The sequence below is a fragment of the Xenopus tropicalis genome, chromosome 5 (assembly GCF_000004195.4).
Source record: "Xenopus tropicalis strain Nigerian chromosome 5, UCB_Xtro_10.0, whole genome shotgun sequence".
Taxonomy (NCBI): Eukaryota; Metazoa; Chordata; class Amphibia; order Anura; family Pipidae; genus Xenopus; species Xenopus tropicalis.
In genome coordinates this window covers 6,053,880-6,066,474 of record NC_030681.2, presented here as the reverse complement: position 1 = coordinate 6,066,474, position 12,595 = coordinate 6,053,880, and the positions used below count along the sequence as shown (strand labels likewise).

Below are 12,595 nucleotides of genomic sequence, written 5' to 3'. Positions count from 1 at the left end.
TGTTCTAGAGTGCATATATCCATATAAATACATATATGGTATGGTTCAATAATGTGGCCCAAACAGGAGGAGAGCAGCCGGGCACCTATCTTCAAGGAATAATAAAACAGTACCTGTACTTGATCCCAACTAAGATATAATTACCCCTTATTGGGGCAGAACAGTCCTATTGGGTTTATTTAATGGTTAAATGATTCCCTTTTCTCTGTAATAATAAAACAGTACCTGTACTTGATCCCAACTAAGATATAATTACCCCTTATTGGGGGCAGAACAGCCCTGTTGGGTTTATTTAATGGTTAAATGATTCCCTTTTCTCTGTAATAATAAAACAGTACCTGTACTTGATCCCAACTAAGATATAATTACCCCTTATTGGGGGCAGAACAGCCCTGTTGGGTTTATTTAATGGTTAAATGATTCCCTTTTCTCTGTAATAATAAAACAGTACCTGTACTTGATCCCAACTAAGATATAATTACCCCTTATTGGGGGCAGAACAGCCCTGTTGGGTTTATTTAATGGTTAAATGATTCCCTTTTCTCTGTAATAATAAAACAGTACCTGTACTTGATCCCAACTAAGATATAATTACCCCTTATTGGGGCAGAACAGCCCTATTGGGTTTATTTCATGGTTAAATGATTCCCTTTTCTCTGTAATAATAAAACAGTACCTGTACTTGATCCCAACTAAGATAGAATTACCCCTTATTGGGGCAGAACAGCCCTATTTGGTTTATTTAATGGTTAAATGATTCCCTTTTCTCTGTAATAATAAAACAGTACCTGTACTTGATCCCAACTAAGATATAATTACCCCTTATTGGGGGCAGAACAGCCCTGTTGGGTTTATTTAATGGTTAAATGATTCCCTTTTCTCTGTAATAATAAAACAGTACCTGTACTTGATCCCAACTAAGATATAATTACCCCTTATTGGGGGCAGAACAGCCCTGTTGGGTTTATTTAATGGTTAAATGATTCCCTTTTCTCTGTAATAATAAAACAGTACCTGTACTTGATCCCAACTAAGATATAATTACCCCTTATTGGGGCAGAACAGCCCTATTGGGTTTATTTCATGGTTAAATGATTCCCTTTTCTCTGTAATAATAAAACAGTACCTGTACTTGATCCCAACTAAGATAGAATTACCCCTTATTGGGGCAGAACAGCCCTATTTGGTTTATTTAATGGTTAAATGATTCCCTTTTCTCTGTAATAATAAAACAGTACCTGTACTTGATCCCAACTAAGATATAATTACCCCTTATTGGGGGCAGAACAGTCCTATTGGGTTTATTTAATGGTTAAATGATTCCCTTTTCTCTGTAATAATAAAACAGTACCTGTACTTGATCCCAACTAAGATATAATTAATCCTTATTGGATGCAAAACAATCCTATTGGGTTTAATTAATGTTTTGTTGATTTTTTAGTAGACTTAAGGTATGGAGATCCAAATTACGGAAAGACGCCTTATCCGGAATACCCTTGGTCCCGAGCATTCTGGATAATGGTCCTATACCTGTACCATCCACAAGGGTATCCCAAGGGTAAGTCCCATCTGTTCTCTTCCCACACCCATGGAGAACAGAAAGAATACTGTTATCATAAACTAGACTGAGCAGGACCCACTCACACACCTGATGCCTCCGGAAATCAGCGCAGGCAAAGCCTTGGACGGACTCGCATTCTCCACCATACTACCGAGGGATTTGTCCGATTCCTCTCGAATAAACTCATTGGTGTCGCCAATTTTGTGGAGCAGAACGCGGGAAATCTCCTCTACCTCCGGGTCCATGGCTCTCTTTAGGTGCTTAAAGAGGTCCCCCAGGGTCCGAATGGCATGACGGGACACCTTGGAACGTAGGTTGTTGGCCTGCAGTTAAAGATTGCACTTTATTTACAACTTATTTACTGAACGCCCTGAGATAGAACATGTTTCCCTCCAACCTGCGTGTTGTCTTTAAGAGTAACCTTCTTGTCCTGCTTGAAGCTACCAATCTAGAACTTCCCAACAGTTGGCAGCGGTAGCCTTGATTAAAAACTTTTTCAAGAACTGCCAGTAGTCCAGATAACTTCATTGGGGGGCAGCCAGCCTAGAATTCCCCAACATTGACTAACAGTAACCTGGTGGTAGTAGCCTTTCTTATTCTTCCAAGGCAGCCAATCTAGAACTTCCCAACAGTTGGCAGTGGTATCCTTGATTAAACACTTTTTCAAGAACTGCCAGCAGTAGTCTAGATAACTTAACTGGGGGGGGCAGCCAGCCTAGAATTCCCCAACATTGGCTAACAGTAACCTGGTAGTAGTAGCCTTTCTTATTCTTCCAAGGCAGCCAATCTAGAACTTTAAGGCACCCAATTTAGAACTTTAAGACCTTTTCCAGAAATGGCCTTGTCCAGTCTTCCTGGTACTGCCAACCTAGAACACTCCAGAAGCAGATTTGCTTAGTCTACAAGGCTAAGCACTATCAATGAGATGTTGGCTTCCAGTCACTGGGTAGATTCTAAAGAACAATAGAATAAGATGGAAATTGGCCAGATTGTGTATCAGGGGCAGAAAGGGGGAAGGAGGCAGATTATGTAGGGCAGAATGACTAGTTTTGGCTTAATGGTCTAAAAGGGAGTAATTTTTTTGTTTATGCCAAAAGTATGACCCAAAAAATAAAAAACGAAGAATAATTCTTGGCCATTAGCCCAAACTGTGCCAAATTGCTAAGACAACCCCATGTATGGGCACTGAAATAAGAGATGTATAAAACCAGAAGCAAAAAAGTACCTCTCTGGTGACTGCTGTGGAGACATCATGGAGCCGGGAGTAGAGAACGTCAGGGTGACAGGCAGACAGACACCTCACGCTACCGAGACCCTTCTCCTTATGCTCCCTAAACAAATTCATCAACACAGTATTGACACTGAACATAATATTGTTTCTACTCTCTAGTGTATCCAAGGGCGGGACTTCCTCTACTGTTTCTACTCTCTAGTGTATCAAAGGGCGGGACTTCCACTTCAATTTCTGCTCTCTAGTGTATCCAAGGGTGGGACTTCCTCTGCTGTTTCTACTCTCTAGTGTATCCAAGGGCGGGACTTCCTCTGCTGTTTCTACTCTCTAGTGTATCCAAGGGCGGGACTTCCTCTGCTGTTTCTACTCTCTAGTGTATCCAAGGGCGGGACTTCCTCTGCTGTTTCTACTCTCTAGTGTATCCAAGGGCGGGACTTCCTCTGCTGTTTTTACTCTCTAGTGTATCCAAGGGCGGGACTTCCTCTGCTGTTTCTACTCTCTAGTGTATCCAAGGGCGAGACTTCCTCTGCTGTTTCTACTCTCTAGTGTATCCAAGGGCGGGACTTCCTCTGCTGTTTCTACTCTCTAGTGTATCCAAGGGCGGGACTTCCTCTGCTGCTTCTACTCTCTAGTCTAGTGTATCCAAGGGCGGGACTTCCTCTGCTGTTTCTACTCTCTAGTGCAGTGCTGTCCAACTTCTGTGGTACCGAGGGCCGGAATTTTTCCGACCTACGTGGTAGAGGGCCGATAATGGAAGCCAGTTTTGACCACTCCCCTTTTTGAAACTGCACCCACTTGAAACCACACCCATGTTATCACATGACCATACCCATATTAATGGTTGTAGTACAGCAAATACCTGCCATACTCTGCCTTCCCTACCCTGCCTGTGTGTGCCATACTCTGCCTTCCCTACCCTGCCTGTGTGTGCCATACTTTGCCTTCCCTACCCTGCCTGTGTGTGCCATACTCTGCCTGCCCTACCCTGCCTGCGCCATACTCTGCCTTCCCTACCCTGCCTGCATGTGCCATACTCTGCCTTCCCTACCCTGCCTGTGTGTGCCATACTCTGCCTTCCCTACCCTGCCTGTGTATGCCATACTCTGCCTTCCCTACCCTGCCTGTGTGTGCCATACTCTGCCTTCCCTACCCTGCCTGTGTGTGCCATACTCTGCCTTCCCTACCCTGCATGTGTGTGCCATACTCTCTCTGCCCTGTATGGCACACACAGGCAGCATACAGTGACACAATGTTGGCACTGCTCCTACAGTCTGCACAATAACTATATATTAAAAAAAAAAAAACTTTTTAATTGCAGTACCACCTCAGTTCTTTTTGTAGTGTGCAGGGTTTATTTGTGGGTTTCTACTGCTGTCTGAGGTGTGAACAGGTAAACAATGTGGGTGATTACAGCCTGAGCCTGAGGTGTGAACACTGCAGGGGTTAAACAATGCAGGTATTAAAAGGTGTGAACAACACAGTGGATTACATTTTTAAACAATACAGAGGGATTACAGCCTGAATCTGAGGTGTGAGCCATGCAGGGGGGGTAGTTAATCACAGTACTGATACCATTTAAAGCTTACATAAGAGTAAGCCATCAAAGCAGCCAGGCAGGTGGGGGGCCACACAGAGGGGGGTCACGGGCCGCATGCGGCCCGCGGGCCGCCAGTTGGACAGCACTGCTCTAGTGTATCCAAGGGCGAGACTTCCTCTGCTGTTTCTACTCTCTAGTGTATCCAAGGGCGGGACTTCCTCTGCTGCTTCTACTCTCTAGTCTAGTGTATCCAAGGGCGGGACTTCCTCTGCTGTTTCTACTCTCTAGTGTATCCAAGGGCGGGACTTCCTCTGCTGTTTCTACTCTCTAGTGTATCCAAGGACGGGACTTCCTCTGCTGTTTCTACTCTCTAGTGTATCCAAGGGCGGGACTTCCTCTGCTGTTTCTACTCTCTAGTGTATCCAAGGGTGGGACTTCCTCTGCTGCACAGAATGTGATCTGCTCCAGAAGAATCCTCCTATCTGTCAGAATTGTCAGAGGAATTCCCACCCTGGGAACCACAGAAAGCAGAAAACACACTCTGCACAGAGAAATGTCATTCACTTGTAGGTTATAAAATGCACAATGAAGGGAAATTATTATGTCAGGAATTCAATAGGAATATAGGAAAATAGAACCCGGGAGAAGAAGGACATTTGAATTGGCCAATGAGCCACTGTCTGCACCTTATTAATAGATAATCTCAGCCCCCAGCACTCTAATTAGACCCAAGTAGGAGGTGTTGGGTGAAATGTAGTTGTAGACTTAGAACATCTAGAGGACTGCTCTAGAGAGGGTCCAGAGAAGGGCAACTAAGCTGGTAAAGGGTATGGAAAGTTATGGGGAAAGACTGGCCAAGTTGGGTCTGTTTACACTGGAGAAGAGGCGCTTAAGAGGTGACATGATAACTATGTATAAATATATAAAGGGATCATATAATAACCTTTCTAATGCTTTATTTACCAGTAGGTCCTTCCAATGGGCACGAGGGCACCCACTCCGTTTAGAAGAAATAAATATTTGGAAAGGGTTTGTTACAGTGAGAGCTGTGAAGTTATGGAATTCCCTCCCCGAATCAGTCGTACTGGCTGATACATTATATAGCTTTAAGGGGCTGGATGGGTATTTAGCAACTGAGGGAATACAGGGGTATGGGAGATAGCTCTTAGTACCAGTTGATCCAGGGACTGGTCCGATTGCCATCTTGGAGTCAGGAAGGAATTTTTTCCCCTCTGCGGCAAATTAGAGAGGCTTCAGATGGGGTTTTTTGCCTTTCTCTGGATCAACTGGCAGTTAGGCAGGTTATATATAGGCATTATGGTTGAACGTGATGGACGTATGCCTTTTTTCAACCTAACTTACTATGTTATGTGCCCATGCCTGAATTACAGTATACATAAAATCCCACTCACCAGTCTTTGCTGTTCAGTTGCCGTAGGGCTTCAATCATCCCTTGCTCAGGGTGAGACATAGGACCAATGCTTTGCCCTCCATTCTCAGAGTCCGAATCCCAGTCTGAGCCATCCTGGATGTAGGCGGGCAGGGAATAGGCTGGAAGGGAAAACAATTCCTCAGCTGTCAGACAAGGTCCCTCTGTGCCATTGCTTAAATATATATATTCAAGCTGTAAGTTTTCGTACTCTTTTTTCCCACAGAATTTATATGTGTATTAAATCCTGCTGTTGCATTAATATTTCCCCTTTAATCTGTTAAATATTTGTACAAAGCCCTCCTCCTGCCCCTACCTGACGCGTGGCGCATGTCGCTGCTGGTGCAGTCTTGGGTCACAGTGGGGATGCTGGGTAGGGAGGTGCGACTCACAAATTTGGTTGCGGAGTAACTGCCCGTGGTCCGGCGTTTATCCGAGGCTGCTGGGATTGTTGCAGCACCGCTCAGACTGACGGACACAGAGGTTGAAGGGTCTGGAAAGAGAAGGAGAAATAATAATAATAAACCCAAGTTCCACAACAAGTTGGAAGGAGAAATAATAATAAACCCAAGTTCCACAACAAGTTGGAAGGAGAAATAATAATAAACCCAAGTTCCACAACAAGTTGGAAGGAGAAATAATAATAAACCCAAGTTCCACAACAAGCTGGAAGGTTGCACGACTGCCCAGCAGCACAAACAAGGTGTTTAACCCATTTATTACTGATCAGACATGCAAAAAAAAATCACCAGGCAGAATCTGAAGCCTGAAAAGGATAAAGCATCCTGATTGGTGCATCTGTATGAATAAATATTAATAGAGAAGAGAGGAATACAGCTGTAAAGGGGCAAGGGGCTCACTGTGCCTGAATATAAAGGAATAAGGATAATTCTAGGCTGGATACATGGTTTGTGTTTCCCCTGACCACAAAGCAGCCCTCACTGGCACCCCCTGTATCAAAGACTGGCATTTTATAGTCTTTGGAACTTGGGGGACCCACCAAGAAATGTTAGTCACTACCAGTGACTCCTTTGGGTAATAGGCTGCTCAGGAAAAATCACCCACTGGACCACCTTCCAACATTTGACTATTAAAAAAGAGGCCAATTTAGCCCCAATCTGCCCTGAATATGCCTAGTTACACCCAATATGCCTGAAGCCCTGCCCACTCTCCTGTAAGCCCTGCCCACTTTCATCAGGCTTGTCGTCCCCCCCCCCCAAGGTGACTTACAGTCCAGGGAGATTCCCCCAGGCTCCACATCCACAAACTGAAGTCGTTCCCAGAGCTGCTGCTGGTTCTTTCTTTTGTTCTGCAGAATATTCTCCATTTCCAGCTGCTTCAGCCTCATCTTGTCCTGCGCTGACTTAGATATGGTGAAATTTATCTGGAACAGAAACAGGCGGAACTCAGGTCCATAACCCAGAATGAAAGTTGGCTTAGTCCCTGGATCAGCCTTGTAGCCTTGGATTCTCTCCCTTTCTAAAAAGGCATCCATCCCTTCCTTGAAGCTGTCTAATTTATATGCCCTTCAATGAGAAAATCTCAAGGTGAAAAATAATGGTGCCCAATTGGGGGGCAGTTGTAGTGATTTGGGCTGTAATTCCCAGAACCGCTATGGTGGGACAGACTGCAGTTTAACCAAGAGAAAGTGGAATCTGCCCTATGAAAATCCAGCATTTGCCCCACTATATCGCATTATAACCAGCAGGGGGCAGTGTTGATACACATTGGATCATATTGTTATTATTATTATTATTATTAACATTTATTTATAAAGTGCCAACATACCCCGCAGCGCTGTACAATAAGTGGGTTCCATACATTGGACATACAGAGTAACATATAAAGCAACCAATAACCGATACAAGATGTAAAAAGAGCCCTGCCCAAAAGAGCTTACACTCTACAAGGTATTAAAGTGAATACTGACCCTTCCTGTGTTCTCTTTCCCCTCTTCGCCCGAATGGGCAAACTGTGTCCCATCTCTCCCCAAGCTGAAGGAAATTGGCTGTGATTCCATAGATGTCCCAGAATCCTTTGCGGCCAGGCCACCCTGCTGATCTTGGGGGGGTGCAGGATCTAGATTTCGACTCTCTAGACAGAAGAGGCAGTTGAGTTAATAAAGTTTGTCTTAAAGGAGAAGCACAACGACCAATGAGTTCTAAACAATTTAAATTGAGTAAATAAGGGTTCCATTATTTTTTAAGATTATGTGGTCAGGATCTGATGTAATTGGCTGTTTGGAAGAGACACAATATGGCAGCTCCCGCTTAAAGGAATAAAGAAAAGCCAATAGGTCTCAGTGAGCAGAACAAGCTACTGTATGTCAGTTTATTGTAACTGTACTGAATGGGATGCTAGTATTCTGGTGTTACTGTACCTTTAAGGGAAAATGAATCGGAGATCAGCTAATCACCTATTAATAAGTGTATATCCCGTTTAGCCATTGCTGAGTCCATAGGACAGGCTTAGTGCCCCTTAGCAAACATGGTAAATCATTAACAAATCTCTTCTTCTTAACTGACACTTTGTACTAAATTCCTGCCCATTGGCCCAGAGCTGCACAGATACCATAAAACTATGGCACATAGGGATTCCCCTGTACTAAGCACAATTCAGCAGGAACAGCCCCCTAAGTTTGCCCATAGCCTGTACACAGAGATCCCATAAAACTATGGCACATAGGGATTCCCCTGTACTAAGCACAATTCAGCAGGAACAGCCCCCTAAGTTTGCCCATAGCCTGTACAGAGAGATCCCATAAAACTATGGCACATAGGGATTCCCCTGTACTAAGCACAATTCAGCAGGAACAGCCCACTAAGTTTGCTCATAGCCTGTACAGAGATATACCATAAAACTATGGCACATAGGGATTCCCCTGTACTAAGCACAATTCAGCAGGAACAGCCCCCTAAGTTTGCCCATAGCCTGTACAGAGAGATCCCATAAAACTATGGCACATAGGGATTCCCCTGTACTAAGCACAATTCAGCAGGAACAGCCCCCTAAGTTTGCTCATAGCCTGTACAGAGATATACCATAAAACTATGGCACATAGGGATTCCCCTGTACTAAGCACAATTCAGCAGGAACAGCCCCCTAAGTTTGCCCATAGCCTGTACAGAGAGATCCCATAAAACTATGGCACATAGGGATTCCCCTGTACTAAGCACAATTCAGCAGGAACAGCCCACTAAGTTTGCTCATAGCCTGTACAGAGAGATACCATAAAACTATGGCACATAGGGATTCCTCTGTACTAAGCACAATTCAGCAGGAACAGCCCCCTAAGTTTGCTCATAGCCTGTACAGAGAGATACCATAAAACTATGGCACATAGGGATTCCCCTGTACTAAGCACAATTCAGCAGGAACAGCCCCCTAAGTTTGCCCATAGCCTGTACAGAGAGATACCATAAAACTATGGCACATAGGGATTCCCCTGTACTAAGCACAATTCAGCAGGAACAGCCCCCTAAGTTTGCTCATAGCATTTTTTAGTTCAGACTTTTTAGTAAATGTAAAAAATTCCCGGACTCGAGTTTACTCGAATTTTAAAATAAAAAAATGTAAAATGTTGGAATTTTAGTAAACATTAAACATGTATTTGTAACCAGAAAGGCAAAGGGAGAAATCATTTATTTGTGGGACTCACCCAGGGGTTTACTTGGCTTTTCTTCAGGGGCGCTGCCCGAGTGGGAACTGTAAATAGAAGGATTAGGGATTATGGAACTGAATGTGTGTATCTGCCCAGAAATAGGGATAAATTAAACTTATGAACAACGTGATCCCACTGATTCCAGACTCACTGTACCTACCGACTGAGCCCCACATAAACTTGAGAGTCTGGGGTATTATACATGGAATTGGCACTGTATTTATCTGCTGTGGGTTCTGGGGTATTATACATGGAATTGGCACTGTATTTATCTGCTGTGGGTTCTGGGGTATTATACATGGAATTGGCACTGTATTTATCTGCTGTAGGTTCTGGGGTATTATACATGGAATTGGCACTGTATTTATCCTGCTTTGGGTTCTGGGGTATTATACATGGAATTGGCACTGTATTTATCCTGCTGTGGGTTCTGGGGTATTATACATGGAATTGGCACTGTATTTATGCTGCTGTGTGTTCTGGGGTATTATACATGGAATTGGCACTGTATTTATCCTGCTGTGGGTTCTGGGGTATTATACATGGAATTGGCACTGTATTTATCCTGCTGTGGGTTCTGGGGTATTATACATGGAATTGGCACTGTATTTATCCTGCTGTGGGTTCTGGGTTATTATACATGGAATTGGCACTGTATTTATCCTGCTGTGGGTTCTGGGTTATTATACATGGAATTGGCACTGTATTTATCCTGCTGTGGGTTCTGGGTTATTATACATGGAATTGGCACTGTATTTATCCTGCTGTGGGTTCTGAGGTATTATACATGGAATTGGCACTGTATTTATCCTGCTGTGGGTTCTGGGGTATTATACATGGAATTGGCACTGTATTTATCCTGCTGTGGGTTCTGAGGTATTATACATGGAATTGGCACTGTATTTATCCTGCTGTGTGTTCTGGGGTATTATACATGGAATTGGCACTGTATTTATCCTGCTGTGGGTTCTGGGGTATTATACATGGAATTGGCACTGTATTTATCCTGCTGTGGGTTCTGGGGTATTATACATGGAATTGGCACTGTATTTATCCTGCTGTGGGTTCTGGGGTATTATACATGGAATTGGCCCTGTATGTATCCTGCTGTGGGTTCTGGGGTATTATACATGGAATTGGCACTGTATTTATCCTGCTGTGGGTTCTGGGGTATTATATATGGAATTGGCACTGTATTTATCCTGCTGTGGGTTCTGGGGTATTATACATGGAATTGGCACTGTATTTATCCTGCTGTGGGTTCTGGGGTATTATACATGGAATTGGCACTGTATTTATCCTGCTGTAGGTTCTGGGGTATTATACATGGAATTGGCACTGTATTTATCCTGCTGTAGGTTCTGGGGTATTATACATGGAATTGGCACTGTATTTATCCTGCTGTAGGTTCTGGGGTATTATACATGGAATTGGCACTGTATTTATCCTGCTTTGGGTTCTGGGGTATTATACATGGAATTGGCACTGTATTTATCTGCTGTGGGTTCTGGGGTATTATACATGGAATTGGCACTGTATTTATCCTGCTGTGGGTTCTGGGGTATTATACATGGAATTGGCACTGTATTTATCCTGCTGTGGGTTCTGGGGTATTATACATGGAATTGGCACTGTATTTATCCTGCTGTGGGTTCTGGGGTATTATACATGGAATTGGCACTGTATTTATCCCGCTGTGAGTTCTGGGGTATTATACATGGAATTGGCACTGTATTTATCCCGCTGTGGGTTCTGGGGTATTATACATGGAATTGGCACTGTATTTATCTGCTGTGGGTTCTGGGGTATTATACATGGAATTGGCACTGTATTTATCCTGCTGTGGGTTCTGGGGTATTATACATGGAATTGGCACTGTATTTATCCTGCTGTGTGTTCTGGGGTATTATACATGGAATTGGCACTGTATTTATCCTGCTGTGGGTTCTGGGGTATTATACATGGAATTGGCACTGTATTTATCTGCTGTGGGTTCTGGGGTATTATACATGGAATTGGCACTGTATTTATCCTGCTGTGGGTTCTGGGGTATTATACATGGAATTGGCACTGTATTTATCCTGCTGTGGGTTCTGGGGTATTATACATGGAATTGGCACTGTATTTATCCTGCTGTGGGTTCTGGGGTATTATACATGGAATTGGCACTGTATTTATCCTGCTGTGGGTTCTGGGGTATTACACATGGAATTGGCACTGTATTTATCCTGCTGTGGGTTCTGGGGTATTATACATGGAATTGGCACTGTATTTATCCTGCTGTGGGTTCTGGGGTATTATACATGGAATTGGCACTGTATTTATCCCGCTGTGAGTTCTGGGGTATTATACATGGAATTGGCACTGTATTTATCCTGCTGTGGGTTCTGGGGTATTATACATGGAATTGGCACTGTATTTATCTGCTGTGGGTTCTGGGGTATTATACATGGAATTGGCACTGTATTTATCCTGCTGTGGGTTCAGGGGTATTATACATGGAATTGGCACTGTATTTATCCTGCTGTGTGTTCTGGGGTATTATACATGGAATTGGCACTGTATTTATCCTGCTGTGGGTTCTGGGGTATTATACATGGAATTGGCACTGTATTTATCCTGCTGTGGGTTCTGGGGTATTATACATGGAATTGGCACTGTATTTATCCTGCTGTGTGTTCTGGGGTATTATACATGGAATTGGCACTGTATTTATCCTGCTGTGGGTTCTGGGGTATTATACATGGAATTGGCACTGTATTTATCCCGCTGTAGGTTCTGGGGTATTATACATGGAATTGGCACTGTATTTATCCTGCTGTGTGTTCTGGGGTATTATACATGGAATTGGCACTGTATTTATCCTGCTGTGGGTTCTGGGGTATTATACATGGAATTGGCACTGTATTTATCCTGCTGTGTGTTCTGGGGTATTATACAAGGAATTGGCACTGTATTTATCCTGCTGTGGGTTCTGGGGTATTATACATGGAATTGGCACTGTATTTATCTGCTGTGGGTTCTGGGGTATTATACATGGAATTGGCACTGTATTTATCCCGCTGTGGGTTCTGGGGTATTATACATGGAATTGGCACTGTATTTATCCTGCTGTGGGTTCTGGGGTATTATACATGGAATTGGCACTGTATTTATCCTGCTGTGGGTTCTGGGGT

The 12,595-nt window shown here is 43.7% G+C and overlaps 1 protein-coding gene across 4 annotated transcripts in view; it reads right to left on the bottom strand.

Moving 5' to 3' along the window:
• The window catches only part of togaram2 (TOG array regulator of axonemal microtubules 2), a 48,252-nt gene that overhangs the window by 8,048 nt on the left and 27,609 nt on the right, over positions 1 to 12,595 (bottom strand). For all 4 annotated transcript variants that reach the window (XM_012963993.3, XM_031902486.1, XM_031902487.1 and 1 more), the window contains exons 7-13: positions 9,417 to 9,463; positions 7,689 to 7,852; positions 6,989 to 7,142; positions 6,075 to 6,251; positions 5,742 to 5,880; positions 2,787 to 2,892; positions 1,649 to 1,884 (exon numbers count right to left, since the gene is read on the bottom strand). In XM_012963993.3, coding sequence (XP_012819447.2) covers positions 1,649 to 1,884; positions 2,787 to 2,892; positions 5,742 to 5,880; positions 6,075 to 6,251; positions 6,989 to 7,142; positions 7,689 to 7,852; positions 9,417 to 9,463 — 1,023 coding nt within the window. The remainder of the gene's footprint in view (positions 1 to 1,648; positions 1,885 to 2,786; positions 2,893 to 5,741; positions 5,881 to 6,074; positions 6,252 to 6,988; positions 7,143 to 7,688; positions 7,853 to 9,416; positions 9,464 to 12,595) is intronic.